Source organism: Muntiacus reevesi, chromosome 15 (assembly GCF_963930625.1).
Source record: "Muntiacus reevesi chromosome 15, mMunRee1.1, whole genome shotgun sequence".
NCBI lineage: Eukaryota > Metazoa > Chordata > Mammalia > Artiodactyla > Cervidae > Muntiacus > Muntiacus reevesi.
The window spans coordinates 45,253,025-45,278,469 of NC_089263.1; the positions used below are offsets into that span (position 1 = coordinate 45,253,025).

Sequence of the window (25,445 nt, forward strand, 5' to 3'; positions counted from 1 at the left end):
ATTCCAGTCCATTTTAGTTCACTGATTCCTAAATTGTTGATGTTCACTCTTGCTATTTCCTGTTTGGCCACTTCCCGTTTAGCGTGATTCATGGACCTAACATTCCAGGTCCCTATGCAATATTGTTCTTGACAGCATTGGACGTTTTTTTTTTTTTACTTCTATGACCAGAGGACATTGTTTTTGCTTTGGCTCCATCTCTTCATTCGTTCTGGAGTTATTTCTCCACTCTTTTCCAGTAGCATATTTGGCACCTACCAACCTGGGGAGTTCATCTTTCAATGTCCTATCTTTTTGCCTTTTCATACTGTTCATGGGGTTCTGAAGGCAAGAATACTAAAGTGGTTTGCCATTCCCTTTTCCAGTTTAAGATCTCACTCTACCTTAAATAGATATTTTTGAATGTGAGATATTGGTAAAATTTCAATTTTCCCCATATGGATACTCAGATGTTCCAGTATCATTTACTGAAGTGTTCTCCACAATCAAAGATTTGAGTAGTACGTCTGTCCTGTTGTAACTTTTCATGTATGTGTGGGACTGATTTTGGGTTCTCTATTCTGTTCCTTTGGTCAATATTTCTACCCCTGACTTAATAATACAATGTCTTAATTACTGTTGCGTTATTGTAATTCTTGACATCTGGTAGAGCAAGTCATCACAGCATATTTTCTCAGGAAATCCCTGGTTATTTTTCATCCTTTTCTCTTCCATACACATTTTAAATTCAGCTTGTCAAGAGTAATTAAAAACCCTAGTGGGAGCCTGCGGTATAGCACAGGGAGCTCAGCTCAGTGCTCTAAGATGATCCAGATGGGTGGGTTGGGGTAGGAGGCAGGGAGGTCCAAGAAGGAAGGGCTACATGCATGCATTGAGCTGATTCACTTCTTTGTACAGCAGAAACTAACACTATTGTAAGTATCTATGCTCAGTCATTCAGTTGTGTCTGACTCTTTGTGATCACATGAACTGTAGCCCTCCAGACTCCTGTCTGTGGGATTTTCCAGGCAAGAATACTGTAGTGGGTTGCCACTATGCCTCAGTGAAAAGAACAGCAACAAGAAATCCTGCTGGAATTTCGACTGAATTGCATTGACTCTCTAGATTATTTTAGGGATCATTGACACCTTTATGATATTGAATTCCTTCTTGGGAATAACCCTAAATTTCCTTTAACCTCCCTGCCTCCCTGACATTGCTCTGCTAGAGATCTGAGGTAACTTTTGTTTGCCCTTTATACCAAATCAGTAGTCCTGTTTTCTTGATTCTACTTTCTAAATATATCTCTCAAATCCACTTCCTTTCTCTGTTACTCTGGTCATTAGTCCTAATTCAGAAGATATTTTTAGTTTGCTTGACTTAATATGATAGTATTATAAGTCTTCAAAGTTTTTATCCCCATGGCCACCAGAGTATTGTGTTTAGAATTTAAATATGCCTTCCCTGCAAACCTCACAAGGACAACCACTACTTTCTATAGTAGTGAAGGAAAGAGAGGTGGGATATCAGCTGAAGGAGAAAGCAAGAGGAAGTGAAGATGTGTTACTTTTAAAGTAAATGTGATGGAAGACTGTAGGGAGTCAAGGAGGCAGTGAAGGGGCAGAGATTCAGAAGTGGAAGGAACTAGCAGATTCTGTGGGGATGGAGTTGGGGTCAAAGGCACAGCTTAAAGAGTTAGCTCTGAGAAGAAGAAAGGAAACCATCCAAAGACAGGAGAGAAACAGATGGAAATGAAGAAGATAGAGGGACTTTGAAAATTAAAAAGGAGGAAAACTGAGAATTTGATTGGTGTATTTTCTGTAGCAAGGTCTTGCCTTTAATGTTGAAAGTGAAAGTCTGTCAGTCGTGTCCGACTCTGTACGAGCCCATGAACTATACAGTCCATGGAATTCTCCAGGTCAGAATACTGGAGTGGATAGCTGTTACCTTCTCCAGGGGATCTTCCCAACCCAGGGATTGAACCCAGGTCTTCCCTCATTGCAGGCAGATTCTTTACCAGCTGAGCCACTGAATGTTGAGATGGACTGTAAATATGTGGGGGAAACCAAGGGTGGGCACAAGGACACCGCATGTCCGAGTTAAACCTCATTGTTTCTTTAGCAATTTCATGTTAATTTCATGTAATTAAGTAGGCTAAAGAGTCATAAGCATCTGCATTTCTACATAGATTAATATACAGAGACACTAATTATGAAAATCTGTGTTTATCTGGGAAATTTAATTTTTTTCATTAATGAATTTCAACTCTTTTGGCTGAATAGTTTAAATGGGTAATTTTTGATGTTAGTTTATTCTCTCGTGTCAATGGAACCCTGTTGAGAGCACAGCAGAACAAAATAAAGGGTGATTCAAACTGCCTCAGAGATTGTCAGTAGAGAACTTTTACTACATAACAGCCGGCCAGCATTCCCTTCAGGAGACTTACTAGGCCACTGGTCATAAACTGGTCTATAAATTGAAGTCTGATTTAAGACTATGAGAAAATACCCTTTAGAATTTAGAAATTAGTCTTGTATGGCTCTATTTCATAGATTAAACTCCCATAAATTTTCACAAAAAAGAAAAGAATTTAGAAATTACAGTTCCAAAAGTCCATTTGTGTAAGCCTACTTATATGCCTCCTTATAGGCCAGGCACATGGGTCGGTCAGACTCCCCACCCAGGTCCTCTCTCACCATGCCCTGACAAGATCCATGTCTTTACCAGATCTGTGTGTCCTCATGTGAAATGAGAGTAAGGCTGTGCACTCAGGATTCCCTTTACTATGTAGCCTGTCATGTTAAATAAACATTATAGAGAAACATTACCTTCCCTCACTCTCTCTTTTTTAAAATCTTTATAGGAAGCCATGAGAATGTTTAAAAAGGCGTTGGATCTCATTTCTTATTCTGATAAAGGACTGGATCCCTTAGCAGCTTCTGCAGACTGTCTGTATCACTTGGGTCTTTGTTACATGGAGGAAGGCAGCTTACAACTGGTATTTTGTGTATTTAGGCACATAAGTTTTTCATGGTTTTAGAAATTATTTCCTTACATTCAGTTCCATTTCCAAAGGCCATCTAAGCAGTGAGGGACTAGACCAAAGCTTCTCGTAAAGCTTGACTTACTATAGTCAGTCTGCACACTTAAAACCTACTATGTTGTTTTATTTATTCAACATGTTTTATTAATGCTTGTTTGTCGACAATATTCTAAAGACTAATTGTGTTTCCCACAATAAATCTAATTGTAAGAAATTATTATAGCAAAATAATTTCATCACTTAGTATAAATTTACTTACCACGTTGTCAGTACTTTGAGTGCATCAATGTCATGCAGGATAAATGGAAAACAACTAGGACACTGATTTCCCTTATTGACAACTGAACAATTAAAATCAGAGTAAATTGGCTGTTAAGATGACCAGATTCATTGAAAACCAGTTGATTCAATTATTAAGTATTTATCTATTAGGTTGGTGCAAAAGTAATCGCAGTTTTGGACCTTGAACTTTAAATCATTATTAGCTAGGCTCAAACAAATCCTTATTTTTTTTAATTTAATTTTATTTTTAATTGGATGATAATTACTCTACAATATTGAGACAATTTCTGCCATACATCAAACATGAATCGGCCATAGGTATAATTAATTTTAATTAATTAAAATAGGAACCATTACAATCAACATTTTTGCCAACAAGAAATAAGTCTATTTATTCCTGTAGTGTAAAAAATCTGTGCTTCAGGATTAGATGAACTGTTGGAAAGCATTTCCTGCATCCTGCTGGTTGTGGAAGCGTTTTCCCTGCAAAAAGTTGTCAAGATGCTTGAAGAAGTGATAGTCGGTTGGCAAGAGATCAAGTGAATATGGTGGATGAGGCAAAACTTCGTAGCCCAGCTCATTCAACTTTTGAAGCATTGGTTCTGCGACATGCAATCGGGCATTGTTATGGAGAAAAATTGGGCCCTTTCTGTTGACCGATGCCATCTTGTAGGCGTTGCAGTTTTCCGTGCATCTCATTGATTTGCTGAGCATACTTCTCAGCTGTAATGGTTTCACTGGGATTCGAGAAGCTGTAGTGGATCAGACCAGCAGCAGAACACCAAACAGTGAGCATGACGTTTTATTGGTGCAAGTTTGGCTTTGGGAGGTGCTTTGGACTTTCTTCTTTGTCCAGCCACTGAGCAGGTCATGGCCAATTGTATAAAATCCACTTTTTGTCACACCCTGATTGAGAAATGGTTCGTTGTTGTGTAGAATCAAGGGAAGACGACACTTCAGACTTTTTCACCTTTCCAATTTGCTTCAAATGAAGAATGACTATAGAATGGTTGGCATTGAGTTCTTTGACAACTTCTCATATAGTTGTAAAAGGATCAGCTTTGATGATGGTTCTCAGTTTTCGTTGTCAACTTCCAAAGGCCAGCCACTGTGCTCATCTTCAAGGCTCTCGTCTCCTTTGCAAAACTTTTTGAACCACCAGTGTGCTGTACATTCATTAGCAGTTCTTGGGCCAAAAGTGTTGTTGATGTTGTGAGTTGTCTCCGCTACTTAATGACCTATTTTGAACTCCAATAAGAAAATCGCTCAAATTTGCTTTTTTGTCTAACATCATTTCCATAATCTAAAATAAATATAAAATAAACAGCAATAAGTCATTAGCAAAAAACATAAAGTGAGAAACGTGTATTAAAATAACATATAATGTAACCACATTTATTTAAGAATGTATTCTAATATCAAATGGCAAATTTCAACAGTGCAAAAACCAAAATTATGCTTGCACCAACCTAATAATATTTGGCTATTTTATACAATTCTCCATTTTGAAATTTTCACTGATATGATAAATATGTAAATAACATATCATTGGCTCTTTTTGAATATTTCACAACTACACAGACACACACACAGACAGACACACCCACACACCATTCCAGTCCTTATATTCATAGGGGTGGATGGTGTCTGAGACCTATATCTTCATAACTTTAAAAGAGAATTGCGCTTGATTAGTTTTCCATTAAGAAATTACAATACATAGGAGATTAATTACAAATATTTTTCATGTTCTTAGTCCTTTGGACAAGCAGGGGAAACCTAGTTTTGCTTTAAATGTTAGAAAAAATTTTGGAGTTCTTTTGTTTTGAAATTTTGTAACTATGTATCTGCTGGTCTTCATGGGAAATAATAAATAGGAATTGTGATTTCTTTGAAGAAACACAATAAGACACATAGTGATTAAAGTCCTCTTAGGGTCTTCCCTGGTAGCCCAGTGGCTAAGACTCAGTGTTCCCAACGCAGGGGACCTAGGTTTGATCCCTAGTCAGGGATCTAGATGCCACATGCTGCAACTAAAGATCCTGCATACCACAGCTAAGACCCGGTGCAGCCAAATATATACATAAATGAATTTATTTTTTTAAATTACACCTCCAAATGTATTGTAACAACCTGAATTATGTAGACATTAGTCTGTGAATAAGGGAACCTGTAAATTATAATAAACCTGGGTCATTCATATATTTTGGCTCCACAAGGTTCACTGGGAAAAACATATTTAAAATGACCAAAAAATAAAAACTTTTCAATAATAGTTATATACTGTAATGTATTAACTTTTTAACTAATATATTCTACCCACTAAATGATTTGCTTTTTACCAATATGCTCTTCTAGGCTTTTGATTCCTTTACAAAAGCTGTGAAAGCAAATCCCGATTTTCCAGAAGTCTTTTATCACCGTGGGCTTTGTAAAGTCAAACTCCACAAGAGTGGCTCGATCCTGGATTTCAATCGTGCAATTACCCTTGATCCAAAACATTACCAGGTATTTAAATGGGTGATTGCTCTGGTTTGGAGAGTGTGTTAAATTTGCTAATACTATTAAATCTTTAAGTGTTATTGTTATTAGTTAGCAACAGTTACTTTTATCTACTTTTCAGTTATTTTAATAATCTATATATTATCTGTATTTTCCGTTGAACTGAAAATATGATTTCTGACAGGGATATTATATAGGTAAAAGTGCTTTGTGAATTTTAACATATATAAATTTGTTAATATTTTAATGTACCTATTAATCATTATGATTTTATACACTATAAAATAAATTTATTTACTTCTTATTTTGCTGTTACATTGTATCCTGCCTTTTAAGAGACTATAGAGACAATATAAAATCCAATAGATGAAACTCCATTGGATCTTGATTTTAAAAGCATATGAAATTTGAATATGGATGAAATATCAGATAATTTAGGGAAATACTATTAATTTTTTTAGATAAACAGTGGTAACGCGGTTGTGTAGGAGAATGTCTTCTTCGAAGAAGATGTATACTGAAAGACGGGGTGAATTTTTAAAATGTCTACAATTTATTTTCAAATTGTTCAGAAAAAATTAGATAACAACAGAATTACAAAATGTTAATAATTATTGAATCCAGGTGGTAGGTGTATGGCTGTTCACTGTACTATTCTTTCAATATTCTGTGAGTTTGAAATTTTCTTAATAAAAGAGAGTGACAAAAAGTCTGATTTATATCATCTCTGGATGGCATAAATTTGTTCCAACTACCGTATATATTTTGGCAGAACTGATGCTTTTACTGAAATAATCTGTTTCTGCTTTCTTCCTATCTTTCTCTGAAAAGGCATATTTAAGTCGAGTAGCCTACTATGGTTTGAAAGGCAGATACTCCAAAGCAATCTTGAGTTGTAATGAGGCCATCAAAATTTACCCTCAGAGTGTGCGTGCCTATGTCTACAGAGGAGTTCTGAAATACTACAGCAGAGTAAGGAATTTCCTACCTCAACCTCTGGTATTTTAGAGTGTGTGGCTGCTCACATGCCAAGGAGGGACTCACTTCCGCTTTCTCTCTGTGAAAGGAGAATTGCCATGGAATGAAGGCAGAACTACATAGAAGGTGTTACACTTTGACAGTACATCAAAAGGGATTTCAATTAATGATTTTTCATAAAATAGTGATATTTATTTTTGACATTTATATTTTAAATGGCATTAATCATATATATTTTATTAAGGAAATAGTATTCATTATAGAGAATTTGGAAAATATAATGAGGAATAAAGAAGATTAAAATCACCTGATTCCCTACCATCAGATGGTAATTCCTAAGAGCACTTTGGTGTATTTCATTTAGTCTTTTTTCCCTAATAAAATATATACTTCCAAAAACTGGGACTGTGCTAGTTAAATAATCTGTGTTGTACACTGCTTCTTATATTTAATCTTTGAAGATGATACCGGTTTTAATGACTGCATATTATTCCATCATAGTATATTTTAACCACTTTATTGTTGGGCATTTGGATTGTTTGACTTTTTTTTTTTTTTTTACTATTTTAAATAATGCACATAGAACAAAATCAAAGGTTATGGTTCCTAAATGGATATTACTGAATTAAAAGGTGTGAGCAACACTACTGATGTCTAATGCTTCTTGGCATATTTTTTTTCTCCCTATTTTTCTTTTCTGACATTTCTTTGTAGATATTTCATATGAAATATTTTGCAAATAATACCTTAAAACAAAGGTAAGACCTTGCATTACCTTTTAATTCTGTGAAAATTACTGTCTATAAAAATGGATGATCAGGGAAGCATCCAAGAGAAGCAAAAGAGAACGTGGATAGAAAACATGACAATTATGTGATATGACAGTATTAGTGACAGAAGCAAGCCAGCTCTGGTGAATGTTTGTTGGGTGAATTAGCTTGCTTCTCTTTTATCCATAAGAAATTTTTTTTTTCCTTGCTATATAGTAATAGGGGTCTTCCCAGGTGACGTTAGTGGTTAAGAGTCTGCCTGTCAATGCAGGAGATGCAGATTTGATCCCTTGGTAGGGAAGATCCCTTCGAGTAGGAAATGGCAATCCACTCCAGTATTCTTGCCTAAAAAATTTCACGGACAGAGGAGTCTGGCAGGCTATAGTCCATAGAGTTGCAAAGACGGACACAACAGAGCAAATGAGCACACACACACATATAAGCAACAATGGAAAAAAGATAATCATTAATAGCTGTTTGTATGTTGAATTTTATTTGCAAGTGAGAAAAACTATAATAACAGTTCCTACCAAGGGACCTTCTTAATTAATTCTGTAAAAGATTAGTTTGATTGTCTTAATTTCACGGATGATACACAGAATGATTAAATGAATAGTCCCCAAACTCCGATAGAATCAAGAATTTATTTTACAACTAAATTTAAGTCTATTATGATTAACCCTTCTCACTTAATTATGTTTTCTTTGTAGACTTATAAACTAGCGATTACAGATTTAACTACAGCTATCAACATGGATAAAAACAGTTATATAGCATTTTATAACAGAGCATTATGTTACACCAAGATAAATGAACTTCAAATGGTAAGATTTGTAAATATGTTTAAAGCATATTTTCTTATTATTTCTGTTACAGTTTTGGAAAAATAATTCCTGTGGAAATACACACAAAACTTGAGAAGCCAAAGAACCATTTTAAAGAATATTTAATTTTTTGTTAGTGCTTACCAAATTTTCAATACAGTCTCTGTGACGTCAAATGAAAATTAATTTTATAATGCTTCTAAAAGCATTTAAGGGCTGTGTAAATTAACACGTGTTACATGTTTCTCATTTGAGAAAAATGTTTCCTCTGATAAATTGTGTGTAGAATTTTTAAGCAGTGATCACTAGCAATATTATTTGCTTCATAACCTCAACATTAACTAGAATAGCCTGTGGAGGTATTTTGTTACAGTGCTCAGACCACGGATGCAGCAGGCAGTTTTGAGTGACGGTTTCCAGCTCAGAGACCGTTTTGAAGCCTAACTGATGGTTGAAGCAAACCTTTTTTCTCTATTTATCCTGCTCCTGATTCTACCTTTGCAAGCTCTTTTTTATATTTTTGAACCTTACTTCATTCTCCAGTCTCTCCTTATCAATTTTGTCCTTTTCCAATCAAGATTCCTCACTGGGAAGCAGATCAGTAGTTTCTTAGTGTTCTGCCCAATTTCTTGCTTCCTTTTCTGCTACCCACCTATCTCCTCTTCCCTGTTTCTATCCACTTCATTGTTGATGATGCCTTCTTTTAAAAGACTGCATCATGTTCCCGCTGTTGTGTGTGGACACACTCCCTCAATTTCCTCAAAACCTGGAAAGTTAAATCTGTTTAAAACATTTAGAAATTTAGTGATTTATTTCCTATGGATGGAAGAAGTTGATAAATATTGTTTCTGCCTAAATGGATATCAGATTGCCGATAACTGGACTTTCAGGTTTCCTCCAGAAATGTTGACAAAGGAATAACTTATTTTAACACAGGCTGTTTTTACCATTCTAGGAGCCAATTAAAGGATCATTTATTAGAGTAACTTGCACAGCAGGTATCTTTGACAGCTTCCTCCCCACCCCGACCCCTGTCTTTTCTGGGTAACCCTGAACTTGCAAACAATGGTCGGGGTCTGGGCAGGGAAGTACTATTTTTGTTATGTCTGATTGGTATCAGAGTTGGTGCTCTATGAATAAGGAAAACGAAAATCTATGTAAATGGGAACCTAACTAGAATAAGAATATATTGGCTATTTTAGAGCGGCCTGGTACCCAATGCTTTTCATCCAATGGGCTCGTTTTACAGATGAGGAAATGGAAACAGGGAGAGATTAGAAACACATCCAAGTCACACAGGGAATAGGGACCTGTATTGGCGTCCACGGGTTTGTTTGCTTCTGGCTAACAGTCGTTAGGTGGCTTTGTGAAACCATCTGACCTCCAGCATGTGGACCGGATGTCACTTTATAATGTCACCTCCTCCCTTTTGTCTCCCTCCACCTGTTTCTCAGCATTCCTGCCATAATAGGACCAAGCAAACCCAAGTAATTTTGCACAAAAAATGCACTCCCAAGATACAGTTTCATAAAAACTAAGAAAAGGTGAATTCTGGTTCCTACCCCCTTATGTTAGTAAAAGTAGTAACCGTTACCATCCATTTTGGGCTTATTGTGTGATAGGCACTGGGCTAAATGCTTTACCAACATTCAATCAAGATATTTTAAGGACTTCCCTGGAGGTCCAGTCATTAAGACTTCACCTTCCAATGTAGGGGGTGGAGGTTTGATCTCTGGTTGGGGAGCTAAGATCCCACATGCCTTGGGGCCAGAAAACTGAAACATAAAACAGAAGCAATATTGTAATAAATTCTATAAATGGTCCATATCAAAAATCTGAAAAAACAATATTTTAAAGTGGACTTCTATAACAATATAATGTTATTAATATTCCATTTTTGTGGATAAGAAAACTGAGGCTTAATGTTAAGTAACTTTCCCAAGACTGAAAGTTTAGTGACAATAGCAGAGACAAAGCACAAAGCCTGCTCATTGTGACCTTCATGAAATCTCATTTCCAAGCTTTTGTTTCTTCTTTTGTTACATATTCAATTGCTTAGTAGATTTCTAAGGCATCATGATATATACACAGGTTTTAATTATGTGATTCTGTGAAAGGAAAATTGCAAACATTCTAGTTTTGTTTTACAAGTGTTACGAATTATTTTTACAGCCTGTCAGTGTTCATTTATAGTTATTCCACAATATGCATATAGGATGTTTAATTGTACAATTCTTTTAGATGTCAAGTTCCCCATCACAAAACACTAGAGGAGAACCACTAACTAAGTAAATAGTAAAATACTATTTATTCACATTTTCATTTAGCACATGCTACAGGCATATATGATTTGGCCCTTTTCTGATGAAACCACATGGCTCTTTTGGGCAAAATGTTCAAAAGGAAAATGAGTTAAGCGATTCAGCTCCAACCGATATTTGGGATACTCCTAGTACCTGGTACAGAGTAAAAACCTATTTATTGCATGAAAAAAAAAGATAAGAAATGGAAAATGGTCCTCTGAGTTGATTCTCAGCTTAGACTGTCTTTAAAAGGGAGAATACTGAAGTAATTTTCCAACAAGTGCTCATTTGTTAGTTTTATTAAGATCTGTTTTCATTGCTTTATGATTTATTCACTCAACAAAAATTTATCAAATGCCTAGTAAGTGCAGGCATGGTGCTAGTTACTGGCTTTACAATGTGTGAGCAAAATGAATAATCTCGGCCTCAGTAAAACTTAGGTTTCAGTGACAAAAACAATAAAACACTATAAAGCAGTTAAACTTCAAAAGGTTAACAAGTGCTCTGCTTTAATGTCAGTAGTCATTTTGTGAAACTGTTGAGCTGGGGAAGGGTGTTCTGTGCCCCCTTCAATCCATGCACAATAAAAATGCTTAGGATAGCAGGTGAAGTATAAGCACAGTGCACCCCATTTGTTAGAAAGTAGCAGCATCCATAGTTTTTAATTAAGTGGACCTATTAAATCTAAAAATGATTATTTTCGGCCTTAAATTTTAAGTCACATTGAAGAACTAATTATGAGGTTCTAGTTTGTCCGTGGTTAATGTAGTAATGCTATAAAGAGTTGACTCTAGCTTGTAAGTGATTATTTCATTTTTAGGCATTAACAGATTATGGAATTGTGCTTCTTCTTAATGCTGGAGAAACTGTGACGTTGAACACCTTCATTAATCGTGGACTCATCTATGCAGAATTAGAACAGTTCAGTTTCGCCTTAGAGGTAAACTTTTCTGTTTACCTGTAAAAATGAACCCACTTGATTTTGCATGTTCCTTCTGAAAACCTGTGAAAAAGTTTTTCTTGATAATTAATGGCACTATTAGTGAACAATAATTCAACTTTAGTGAGAATTGTGAAGTACTTTGAATGATAGAATCTTTGCAAAAATATGTTTTTTTCTTTTTAAATACAAATGAATGGATAATATGTAAAAAAATTCTAAATTGATAAAATATCAAGACTGTCATCTCTCCTAAGGGAGTGTCTTAGCTGTAGACAAAAATTAAAGTGATTTAAGTGTCATTTACTTTGCTGCTCAGTGCTCTTCCTTGTTCATAGTTTTCCTCATTCCACATTGAAAATATGTCAGAATAAATCTGTTTGCTTCTCATGGGTAGAAAATAGCAGCTCAGAATAGGTTACTGTGAACAGGCTTTTAAGTTAGTGGGAACAGGCACTCAGAATTGCAATAGAAGACAGCATCTGCAATATATGGATAAGAAACAGGTGGATTTCTTTATAGAATAATGAAACAAAGTTCACTGTTCTCATTTTTATCTGTGTTGTCTATATAGAGTTAAATTAGGAATTAAGAGATACAGACAAAAATCAAATAGTAATTTGAAGTTTGCCGTTAAATAATGGTAACTTTTCTTCTGTGTTTCTCAGGAACCACAACAGACCATTATGTAGGAGAGTGTTTCCTATTTTTTCACCTCCAAATATAACTTGCATTATTTTTCAACTTCTGGAGCCATCTTTTGAGATTCTGTCCCACAGAATTACTTATTATTAAAGAAGTGACTGAGATACTGTATTTTAGGCAGTTTACATAATCGTGCTGGTGCTCAGTTACAAGTTATGTCTGACTCTTTGTGACCGCATGCACTGCAGCCTACCAGGCTTTTCTGTCCGTGAGATTTCTCAAGCAAGAATGCTGGAGGGGGTTGCCATTTCCTTCCTGGGGAATCTTACAGACCCAGAAACCGAACTTGGCAGGCAGCAGGTGGATTCCTGCTTGGCAGGCAGATTCTTTACCACTGGGCCACCAGGGAAGCCAATTTACACTATGGTGAAATGTAATTTCAAGAGTTGAACTCCCTTAGGTTTTGGCTTTGAGATGTGCCCTTTGGAATTCCCTCAGGTAGGGAAAGCTAAAGAATGTCTTTGGAATAGGCAAAAAAGCTATGAGACTCTGGGCAATGGTGTTGGGTGGAGAAAGTGAGGAAAATGAGGTTTGGAAGCAAAAGACATCAGCTGGTGGAGAATTAAATGCAAGGCCCATATTACTACCCACCCAAGTATTCCTTTAGTGCTTCACAGAACAGTAACTCGAGTTATTGCACAGTTATGCCTGCTGTGTTCTCAACAATACTGCATGATTTACAACTGTGACTTGTGGATGAGGAAGCTGATATTCTAAAGAGGTTATTGAAAAAGCGAGAGAGTTCCAGAAAAACATCTGTTTCCGCTTTATTGACTATGTCAAAACCTTTGACTGTGTGGATCACAATAAACTGTGGAAAATTCTGAAAGAGATGGGAATACCAGACCACCTGACCTATCTCTTGAGAAACCTGTATGCAGGTCAGGAAGCAACACTTAGAACTGGACATGGAAGAACAGACTGGTTCCAAATAGGAAAAGGAGTAAGTCAAGGCTGTATATTGTCACCCTGCTTATTTAACTTATATGCAGAGTACATCATGAGAAATGCTGGGCTGGAGGAAGCACAAGCTGGAATCAAGATTGCTGGGAGAAATATCAATAACCTTAGATATGCAGATGACACCACCCTTATGGCAGAAAGTGAAGAAGAACTAAAGAGCCTCTTGATGAAAGTAAAAGAGGAGAGTGAAAAAGTTGACTTAAAACTCAACATTCAGAAAACTAAGATCATGGCATCCGGTCCCATCACTTCATGGCAAGTAGATGGGGAGACAGTGGAAACAGTGGCTGACTTTATTTTTCTGGGCTCCAAAATCACTGCAGATGGTGACTGCAGCCATGAAATTAAAAGATGTTTACTCCTTGGAAGGAAAGTTATGACCACCCTAGACAGCATATTAAAAAGCAGAGACATTACTTTGTCAACAAAGGTCCATCTAGTCAAGGCTATGGTTTTTCTAGTAGTCATGTATAGATGTGAGAGTTGGACTATAAAGAAAGCTGAGTGCCGAAGAAATTGATGCTTTTGAACTGTGGTGTTGGAGAAGACTCTTGAAAGTCCCTTGGACTGCAAGGAGATACAACCAGTCCATCCTAAAGGAAATCAGTCCTTGGTGTTCATTGGAAGGACTGATGTTGAAGCTGAAACTCCAATACTTTGGCCACCTGATGCGAAGAGCTGACTCATTTGTGAAAAGACCTTGATGCTGGGAAAGATTGAGGGCAGGAGGAGAAGGGGCCGACAGAGGATGAGATGGTTGGATGGCATCACCGACTCAATGGACATGGGTTTGGGTGGACTCCGGGAGTTGGTGATGGCCAGGGCGGCCTGGTGTGCGGTGGTTCATGAGGTCACAAAGAGTTAGACATGACTGAGTGATTGAACTGAACTAAACTGAGTTAACCAGGAAGTACTGGGGCAAGATTTGAACTTAGGTCTCTCCTGATTCCAAATACTGTATTCCTTCAGACATTAAAGATATGGAGACAAATAAGACAGATTTCCAGTCCTTGAGGAGCTCACGGTCTGGTGGGAATCATTCTTGACCTCTCTCTCGGTTTTTTTTTTGTTTGTTTTTTGACGCCTCTCTTCTCACACCCCGTGTCTAAATCATGAGCCAGTGTGGTCAGCTCTACCATCAAAATGTATCTTGAATTCAGTCATTTCTCATTTTTTCACCCTGCTCTCCTCCTCCTCCCAGCCTCTACCTTCTCCTGCCTGGGTTCCTGCAGTAGCTTTCCATCTGGACTCGCTGCTTCTGCTGTTGTCCCTCTAAGTGCTATTCACACTTAGCAGCCAGAGATGCCTTTGAAAAACATAAAGCAGCTCAAGCTACTCCTCGGCTCAGAACCCTCCAGTGGCTTCCCATCACACTCAGGCCAAAATCTGAACTCTTGACTGTAGCCAACCAAGACCCCAGTGACCTGACTGCCGCTCACTGATCTGACTTCATTGTCAATATTCTTCTTTTCTCCACTCAGGTTACTCCTCTGTGGCCTTTGGCTACGCCTCGGAAATCCCAGGCTCCCTTCCTGCCTCAGGGTCCTCGCACAGCTATTCCCTATGTGGAAAACACTCCTCCTGTTGATCTGCATATGTTTCACGACCTCCTTTTATTCCATGTTTCTTCTCAAATGTGACCTCTGCAGTCAAAAAGAGTAGATTAATTAAAATGGAGTATGAAAAAATTAAAATAATCCCAGATAAGTCTGGAAAGAGAAGACAAAGGAACAGAAACAGAGGAGACCAGCAGAAAACAGACAATAAATGGTAGACCTAAATCCAACCTTATCAGCAGTTACATTAAATGGAAATTCTCCAAATACCCCAATTGAAATAGTGAGGATGTTACATTAGAACAATATTCTGGCTGCAAGAAACAGACTTTAATATAAGATATAGTAGGGTAAAAGTAAAAAGACTGGGGGTAAAAACATGCCCTGCAAACACTACAGGCTTGCCTTGGTGATATTGTAGGTTTGGTTCCAGACCATAGCAATAAAGCGAACATAGCAATAAAGTGAGTCACATTAATTGTTTTGTTTCATGCATAAAAGTGCATATAAAAGTTATGTTTGTACAATGCTATAGTCTATTGAGTGTGCAATAGCATTATGTCTTAAAAATGGACCTATCTTAGTTAAAAAGTACTTTATTGATAAAAAATGTTAACCATCATCTGAGCCTTCAGTTAGTTGTAATCTTTTTGCAGTAGTAACATCAAGGATCATTGAGGATCACAAACTACCATAACAACTACAATAATAATGAAAATGTTTGAAATATTATGAGAATTACCAGAATATGATAATAGGACACAAACTGAGCAAATGCTGTTGAAAAAATGGTGCCAATAGACTTGCTTGAGGCAAGATTGCACAATTTGTACAAAGTGCAGTATCTGCGAAGCTCAATAAAACAAGATGTGCCTGCAATAAAAGGCAAAAAAAGTTTTTCCCCTGTGTAAATTTTAAAAATTAATTAGAAAAATTAAATAGAGATGATTGCTGAGGCAGACCAATGAAGAAATACATGACTGAATAATAAGAGGGCTAAATGCAGAACCTAGAGAGAGCCGAGTCTGAAAACCTACTCAGGGAAACATTCTTAGTGGGAATGATGGATTAACAGAGAGATCAAGTAGGATGAGAGCTGAAAATGTATTAGTTAATTGAAAGTTGTTTTTATAAAATGAAATTAGTTATTAAATTGAACATTTAAAAAAAAAAAAAAGAAAGTTGTGTGCCCTTCATAAGAACACAGGAAATAAGAGTGTGGCATTTGAACCGGAATTGTTAGGCCGAATTAATGGAAAAGTTTGTAAGGAAATCTCAGTTACAGTTGTAAGTTTGACTTCATTTCAGCAAAAAAGGAAAAGAAAATCCTCTTAGGGGGAAATACCAGGTAGCATATTTCATTAGATTATATTTGTCTGGACAATAAATTTCTTATTTTCTTCCAAATAATTCCATGTAGCATCAAAATATGCTTCAGAAGTCTAAGTGGGGAGTTCATATTCTCAGATGGGTCTGGACTGATACCCTTCTCCTATAGTAGCACCCCAGAGGGTTCAGTTTGACATTACTGCTCCCTCTTCCACCCCTGCTATTAGCAGAGAACTTATTCTACCCCCATTAAACAGCCAGCTTTGTGGAAGGAGAAGGGAGAGGGGAAGACGATAGAGGAACAGAGGGAGGAGGGAGACTATCCTCATGATTGAGTTCTCTCTAGTGGAGTGGAAACCAGAAGTGTGACGCTTAGCTTTTAAGACTGTAGAGCGCTCTTACCCAGCCTTCTGGAAGTGAGAAGGGAGTCTGGAAACTAAAGTTCCTTTTAGCCACTCCACAGGAGGTTAGGATCCTCCCCACTGTCTAGTTTGGTCAAGTGAGTTCATAACCAAAACAGCCCAAAAGATTCTTGCTGAAGCAGTCCTCTGGCAAAAAGCAGAGTCATTTTTATTTTTTATTCCTTTGTTTATTCCATTTTTATTCCTTTACAGGTGTTGGACTCTTATCTTTTGAGTTCCCAAATTATGGGATATAATTCCATAATCCCACATTATGGCAAACATTGAAATCAATCTGTATCTCACATTATTTACGTATATATGTACACAATACCTGTGGACATACCTAGGACTTCCCTGGTGGCTCAGACGGTAAAGCATCTGCCTACAATGCAGGAGACCTGGGTTTGATCCCTGAGTCGGGAAGATCCCCTGGAGAAGGACATGGCAACCCACTCCAGTACTCTTGCCTGAGGAATCCCATTGATGGAGGATCCTGGTAGGCTACAGTCCATGGGGTTGCAAAGAGTCAGACACAACTGAACAACTTCACTTTCACTTTCACACATACCTATACATAGAAGTCTCATTGCTGTTGACATGGTCTTTTGATATGTAGACATTTATTTAAACATTTTATTTGTTTCAGTTTAGTGGTATTCTTATTTTGCTTCAGGTTTCAGTTGTTTTCGTAGGGCTTTGAAAAGCTAAAGAACTTCAGACAGCTTGTCTTTGGTGTCCAATAGAGAACAGTGTTCAGGTCACAGCATCAGGATCTCGGGCAGAGTTAGTGCTTTTAATTCTTTTAGCCTCTTCCCCAGTACCCTTTGGGCTTCCCTGGTGGCTCAGACGGTAAAGAATCTGCTTGCAATGCAGGAGACAAGGGTTTGATTCTTGGGTTGGGAAGATCCCCTGGAGGAGGGCATGGCAACCCACATCAGTGTTCTTGCCTGGAGAATCCCATGGTTAGAAGAGCCTGGCAGGCTACAGTCCATGGGGTGACAAAGAGTTGGACACGACTGAGTGACTCAGCCCAACCAGTACCATTCAGGTCTGTTCCAGCTGACTGCCCTGACTTTACCTGTTGCAGTTAGCATTTCCACTGCTCCTTCTCTGGAGGCTTCTAGGATCCCTGGACAAAATAACACATTTTCCCCGAAGTGTGGGCTGCCCAGGTAGGAGCTACCTTAGCTAATCCACGCAAGAGTTGCGGTTATAGGGCCTGGCCCGAGGGCTTATCTGTCCTGTAATCCTAAGAGTCTCTGCCAGCAAATTTCTATTTCTGTCTGGATAGAGAAGTCTCTGGTGGTGTTCACTGGGGGAAAAAAAGCAATAAAAAAGAAAGTAAGTGATACCTCATTACAATACCAGGCAAAACCGCAAGAAGAGTAGAGACAGGAGTGAGTTTTTGGTTGTGGTATTCTGTATTGGGTTATAGTATTCTCATGTGATCCTAAAAGGAAAACATAAAGTTTACAGAAGATGTATATTTTAAGGCTTGTGTAAAATTTATTTGTGGTAGAATCAAAGTTAGGAGGAAGTTTATGAAAACCCGAAAGGTAATGTGGTAAAACTAACCAAAATTTGTAAAACTCTTTCAGGATTTTAAACAAGCGGCACTGATAAGCAAGACTAACGTGAACCTATGTCAAGCTACTGCCATATGCTATCACAGGTATGGAGTGTGGTTTATGAAGCGAGAGCAAGTGGGACCAGCAGATTTATAACAGGAGAGACAGAGGAGAATATTGTGGAAGCGACAGAGTACAAAAACGGGGAGAGACACACAGAATCACTGTATGGAAGTGGGAACCACCCCTAAGTTTCTCAAACTATTTTAGCCAAACCAGCAACTCAATGCCTGCTGATAGCATTGGGGGTATCCATATGATTCAGATCTACTTATTGGAAAGGACCTTGGTAATACACAGAATGAAATCATGAATAGCTTGTAATATCTAAGAATAGAATAATTAAATTTGTTCATTAAATGGAGCTAACTTTTAAAAAGTCTCTTTCCTAGAAGAGAGGTTGATTTAGTAAAATATTTTCAAGAAAATTTTACCTTTAAAAAGCATTTCTAAAACTAAAACTAATTAAAATATACCAGTAAATATCTATAAAATACAATGAAATCTACAAAAAATACATTACTTAAAATTACTTAAAATACAGTACTTGTTTCTGGTATTATTGTAAAAAATAGGTAAATTATAGAAGAGGAGAAAAGAATAGTAACATAAGGCTAAAATATAGAAGATTAGTTTAAAATTTACTCTGAAATAATATTAGATCAATTTTGTTAGCTATAATTTATAGCTTACATTTCTACCCATACATTTGATATCAAAAAATTAATTTCTGGACATTTTACTTTTAAAAGCATAGAAATTCAGCACGTAAATTTCACATTTTAATGTGAAACAGAATGTATTTAGTTAAGTAATAAATTACAGCATTTTTCATGAGTGAAATAATAGCAGTTACTTGGGTGAGAAAATTAGGATAGCAAGTAGACTCTGTAAATATACAATTTAGGCAATAGAACATAGTTTGAATTACTTAGAAAACTGACATTCTTTTTTCCCCTCTTTTAGGACATAACTAGTACAGGTATGGTTTCTCTCTGAGAGTTATATTTTTTCAATTTTATGAATATGGTAGTATAATTACTGGAACTTGTAAAGGTATATTTGGTTAAAAGGCCCAAACTGGTCTCAGACCTTTAAATTTATTATTTTTTTTCTTTCGTTTTTTTTTTTTTTTTTTAGACCTTTAAATTTATACAGGCAAAAAACATAGTCAGATCATTGTCTATTTTAATACAGCATCTTTGTACAATTCATCTCTTTAAGTAATTGCCATTCTTAAAAAGAAATGAAATAATAATGACTGATGTGTTTGTTTTGGTGGGCGAGTGGAGACCAGAAATGTCTGAGGTCACTGAATTCTCTTAAAACCAAAACCAGACACCAAAATTTTCTCAGCCTCATTCCTGTGTTTTGCAACTCTTAGAGTCAGTAACTTTTTCTATGTGTCAGGTCCTGATCTCCTTTATGAAGTGTAATCACTGGGTATATATGGCGGGGTCTCCTTAAACTGAAACTGCTTTGCAATTCCAAATAACCAACTTTCATCATCCCACCAGAATCTCTATTGTCTTTTAATAAAAATAGAATTAAATCAACAGTAAAATTCTAATAACTCAGCGTCCCCATTCCATGTATTTTAATAGTTCTACTGAATTTAACAATAAGGAATGTTAAGTGATTGGTTATATTTATTTCAAGAAAAATATTTTTGCTTTTCAAGTTGAGCTATAACATACTTTTTACTTCAGCAGCATGGTTTGTAAATAATGAGATTCACTATTGATGTTTCATAGTAGAGAAAGTAAAAATTCTCCCATTTGGAAAATTTTTAAAAAGGAATAAATCTGTAAATTTTAGGGCTTTGATCTTTGAACTCGTGGGATTGCAGACTTTTGAAGTGTGCCTTTGTATATCTCTGGTTCTCTCTCTTGTGGTTGCTAGGAGACAACATTCCTTAGGCTGAATATCCTACTTGTTGCCCAATTGGGTCACTAAGAGTATTATGGTAGAGTTAATTTTTAGATCTCTTTGAGAAAGCCACCTTACGATTAAAAAAAAAAGTCACAGAGGGGGAGCCTGATGGCTCAGAGTTACATATTCTATCCACTTTTTACTTCAGCACATTTATTTCACTCTTCTTATATTTGCATAAAATATTTCTGAATCTTCAACTCTGCAGGCCACATTCTTTAGTTTGGGGAGGTATTTATGATTTATTTGTACAACCCAGTAGGGCACATCTGGTCATGTATATGATTCATTTGGGAAACGCGGTGGGCCTTGGTGTCTGTGGCCTAACCTGCAAGCTCAGCACCTGGTCCTTAGTTAATAGACACCATAATGAGAGTCACACAGCTTCCTTCGGTGATCACGTTATTTTAGATTTATAGAGACACTTTTTATTTTAGAAAAGCTAACATACTTTTGTGTTTGTGTAATTGATGTTTTAACAGTTTATGTGCCAGTTGAACGTGTACCCTGATATAACAGACACTTTGCCACATTTTTCCATTTTTAAACTGCCACGTGATTATTTAACAGGAGCCCTAAGCTACAGGACATTGTGTGACATACCCATCTTCAGAAAAATGAAGTTGCTGTGTCTATATTTTTTCCTACTGGTGTAGGGGGCTGGAGTGGTGTCTCTGGCTTTGGCTCCATCACCTCCTCTGGACTTGATTTTTAGATATTATCAGCTTTGAAGAGGTTGCTAGCTGCCTTTCAGGCTCCCTCCCCAGGTTTAAGGTTTAATGGTTGTTTGCTTAGTCTGAATAGACTAGATGTTTGATAAACATTAGTGCTGATAGCTAGATGTGAGTCGAAAAATAACTTCAATTCATTGCCTCATTTTTTCTTTTAAAGTTGGTTTGACGATTCAAAGGGTGAAATTATGTTTTGTAAACTACATATTGGCATATGTATTCACAAAGGATTTTAAATTTCCCTCTGGGTAAGAGGGAAGCAATGTGTATGATACAATTTGGAGGTAAGCATACTAGAAACATTTCAGTGCTTTGTGGGAAGAATATGAGAGAACTGGGTTGCCCTGGAAATTTCCATTTATATGGTCACCGTAGGTATGCATCATAAATAAGTGGCTCACTACCTAGAGATAGAAATGAAAGTGAAGAGTTCAAGTGTTAGTTGCTCAAACGTGTCTGAGCGACCCCATGTACTGTGGCCGACCAGGCTCCTCTGTCCATGGGGACCAGGCAAGAATACTGGAGTTGGTTGCCTTGCCCTCCTTCAGGGCATCTTCCCCACCCAGGAATTGAACACGGGTTTAAAACCTATCAGCTAAATGCATTTTATACAGAAATGCAAATTACTACTGTGTAATTACTCTTGATAAAAAGTGCATTATCTAGGCTAGGGTTATTTCTGTAATACAGTGAGAACGTGGCTACAAGCATTGTAACCTTGTATTCAGCGAACTTTTTCTTCTCAAATAGGGCCAGTTATCAGGAAAGAGGAGGACAGTTTCACTCTAAACTGCTTGAGGGAGGGGAGCCCGTGTTTTCTCTGTGCGAATCCACAGAGTAAACTCAGAAGACACCAGCTGTCTCATATACATGAGTGCTAACCGTCTCCTGTTTGTAATGTCAAGCTCTCCTGGTGCTTTCCTGTTGATTCTTTTGTCACCTTCTGGCACAACACTTGGCGCACACTTTTGGACAGTGTTTGCCAAAACGTGGGGGAAATATCATCAGCACCTCTATTACTTTTTAATGGCATGCACAAGCATTCAAAAAAATTGAATCACGTTATGGGAAACTGGATTGCTTTTCAGTTTAAAGTGACTTCTTTCTCAGACCCTCTGAACACATGAAGGAGAAAGTCTCAGCTAAGAGTTAGTCTTTAGCATCTTCTCCACACTTCGTGATAGATGGTACAGCTCTCAGGTTTAGTTTTCTGCAAACTGTGCTATCCAACTCCAATATTTATTTATCTTTATGGTTGCCTTCTGTTTATGACATGAGATTTTGATTTTGTGCTTGTGGTATTGAAATTAAGTTTTTTTAAAAAATAGTTTTACTTAAATAAAAAAAGTGACTTAAAGAGAAATACTCAATAAATGATAGGTATAGTTGGGACACAGGGCAACTGTCATGAAGGAAGGGCTGAGGTTTGGGAAACTGTATTTTAAGAGATAATGCTGAGTGATATCTAAGAGATGATAGTGTCTAAAATAGTTACCCTGGGTTCCATGATTATTTTCATAAAGGAAAAGTTAGAAAAGCAAGTGATGCGTCTTGTTAAAGTTTGAAACCTTTTTGAGAAGTAATGAAAAGAATGGAGAGAGGATAGTAATCTTTATTGGGTGAGGGTCTCTGTGCTAAGGGTTTTTTCACATGCTGTCGTTTGATCCTTCTAGCAGTTTTGAAAAATTAGTATTAATTTGTATGTTCAGGCTTAGTCTTGAACGCCAAGCCTTTCTTCTGACTGCACTGTTGAGAGGTCGGTCGGCACACCAGCTCTTGTGCACTGGCTACAAGTATGTTAAAGGTGAAGAATGTGGGTAGGGATGACTTGTGGGAAAGCATGGATTTTGGAGTCTGACTCACCTGGGTTTGAACCCCACATATTTGCTCTGTGCAATCTTAGCATGCTCTCTACTGTGTTATTTAATATGTGCAAACTTTTCTGAGTCATGATATTCTTTTAGTCTATAAAATATAAAAAAATTATAGCAAGCTTACAGAAGTGTTGGAAGAATTAAGTGAAATAGTATATGTAAAGCACTCAGCGTAGTACCTGGTAAGAAAGTAGTTACTCAGTGTTAGCTCCTTCATTCTGTTAAAAAATTCTAAACTTTCCATATTAATTGAAATTAAAAATACTTATTAGATTTGCATGTGAAATGGCAAAGTGACTTTATATACCCATGGATAAATGTTCGATTACTTCAACAACCCTCATGTAACCACAGGAGACTAATCAAGGAAGATAGAGAGACAGAGTTATCATTTAGTCACATATATTTACAAGTTAATAATAAAATGCATTTCACTTCTTTTTCTCCTCTCCTTTTTTGGTGTCCAAAATGAAATGGGCTGCCTTTATAGAAGTTCTGAAGTAAGAATTCTCGTGTGATGAAAAATTGAGCTCCTTTCATGATAAAGGACATATTAAATATTTAACAATGAATTTATTTTAATCTGATTTAAATGGTGTATTTTATTAATAATAGTATGTTTTTCTATACTGTCCACAGATAACTCTTATAAATGTGTTCAAGAATGCCATTCAGATTTTTATAATTCTGAAAAAAGAACTCTAGAATATCATCTCAATATATTCTGCTATAAAGAAGGCTGTTACTTCCCCTCTTTCCTTCTACCACTATCTTCAAAGAACCCCATCAGACTGCCTTAGGTCGTATGGCAATAGTTCTTGGTGGTGGTGGTGGTTTAATCACTAAGTCATCTCTGACTCTTGAGATCCCATGGACTCTTGAGACCCCCTGCCAGGCTTCTCTGTCCATGGGATTCTCCAGGCAAGACTACTGGAGTGAGTTGCCATTCCCTTCTCCATGGCAATAGTTCTTATGATAGTTCATAGTTAGTAAAAATTAAAGCTTTTTTTAAGGGTTAATGCTTTCCTTTATGTAAAGGTTATATACAGAAAAGCACTTAGATAATTCACCAGAAAGCATTAATATTTTCATTTCTTTTCAGGAATAAAGAGTTTGAAGAAGCTGTCAACTTCTTCACCTGGGCTGTTAAGATTGATCCACGTTTTCTGGATGCTTACATTGGACGGGGAAATTCTTACATGGAATATGGGCATGATGAGGCCACCAAGCAAGCACAGAAGGACTTTCTGAAAGCACTGCATTTTAATCCAGTCTATACAAAAGCCAGAATTTGTTTAGGCTATAATTTGCAGGTAATATCATATGACAACATTTTGGACCATGAAAGTACCTTTTAGACAAGAAAGAGGTTACATTTGACCTTTCAGTGGTGATGGATATACACAATGCTTCTTTCACTGTGAACATTTTACCTTTATCTTCTTATTAGTATTCACAATGTCAGTGGAAAGCTGGGATTTGATGAGTTACAGGGAGCCTGCCTGGGGAGCATACCCAGGAACCTAATGTGATAGTGAGATGAGGATCTTGTGAACTTGAGTTTCCTTATTGCCTGCACCCCTTTCTACCTTACCCCGTTATACATACCACTCTTATAGACAACTTTTAAGACTTTCCCGGTGAGTTTCACATATAAAAATCAGGTTAAAATTTATTTCACTAGTTATACCTGGGCTCCATAGGTTTTATCCTATTAAATTGTGAAAAGCTAAAGGGAATAGACAATGTAATGACATGACCTATGCGATGGACCAGACAACCACTATATAGGGACTTCTGAATTCAGGTCATCTTCCAAATGGCAGTGAATTAGAACACACTGGAAGCCAAGAGAATAGGCATGTGTCCTTCCAGCTAGTTGGAAGAGTGTTGTTCTTTGTGTTATCAACCATGTCTCTGTGTGATTTCTGGGACACTGACCTGACCCATATGCTCACTGAGTTATGTGCACTACAAAATATGGAGTGATTTTCTTGGAAGAAAGTGCTAGATGTGTTATATTTTCCATGAAAAGGAAAGGAGTAATCTTTTTGTATCTTTTATTATTTAAAAAAATTAAACAATGGGCAAAAGTATGTTTAAATTATGGTAATTTGCAGAAATTCCTATTAACAATGTCTTTTAAAGTTGAGGTTTTTTTTTTTTTTTTTCCCATTTAAAAAATAAATGAATTTGGTTGATCTAAGACTAGGAGGTGTCTGTGGGTTGGTTATAGTGAGGTATGCCCAAAAACTGATTAATAAGGGAAATAAGATTGCCTTCTGAGAGTTAAGCATGAAATTAGCCATTATTTGACCACAATAGAAATTTGCAAAGTCAATTTAGAGACAGGGTGATTCCCAGAACAGCTAGAACTGACTGCAAATCAAAAGAAATATGTTAATGTCATCGTTCATTGCATTTTCTGGGCACCTAGTATAGGACAGGGACTGATCTAGGCCTAGGGCTACAGCGGTGACCAAAAGACACTGGGTTCTTCTTGTAGAGTTTACTACCTATTGAAGGAATAAGCGTCAAGCTGGCACATGAATAATTACTTAATTATAATCAGGATAAGTTAAAAAAAAAAAAAAGGATAGGTTTTAGGACAGTTTATATTAAGGAAACCTAGCATTGTTTGAGGGGGTGAGGGAAGACTTTTTGAGAAATTAACATTTAAATTGAGATATGAAAAACTAGTA

General features: G+C 36.8%; 1 protein-coding gene across 1 annotated transcript in view; it reads left to right on the forward strand.

Moving 5' to 3' along the window:
- The window catches only part of TTC6 (tetratricopeptide repeat domain 6), a 183,574-nt gene that overhangs the window by 143,645 nt on the left and 14,484 nt on the right, over window positions 1–25,445 (forward strand). The window contains exons 21-27 of the mRNA XM_065906884.1: window positions 2,843–2,977; window positions 5,663–5,812; window positions 6,638–6,778; window positions 8,265–8,378; window positions 11,502–11,621; window positions 18,177–18,250; window positions 23,846–24,056. Of these exons, the coding sequence (XP_065762956.1) occupies window positions 2,843–2,977; window positions 5,663–5,812; window positions 6,638–6,778; window positions 8,265–8,378; window positions 11,502–11,621; window positions 18,177–18,250; window positions 23,846–24,056 (945 nt within the window). The remainder of the gene's footprint in view (window positions 1–2,842; window positions 2,978–5,662; window positions 5,813–6,637; window positions 6,779–8,264; window positions 8,379–11,501; window positions 11,622–18,176; window positions 18,251–23,845; window positions 24,057–25,445) is intronic.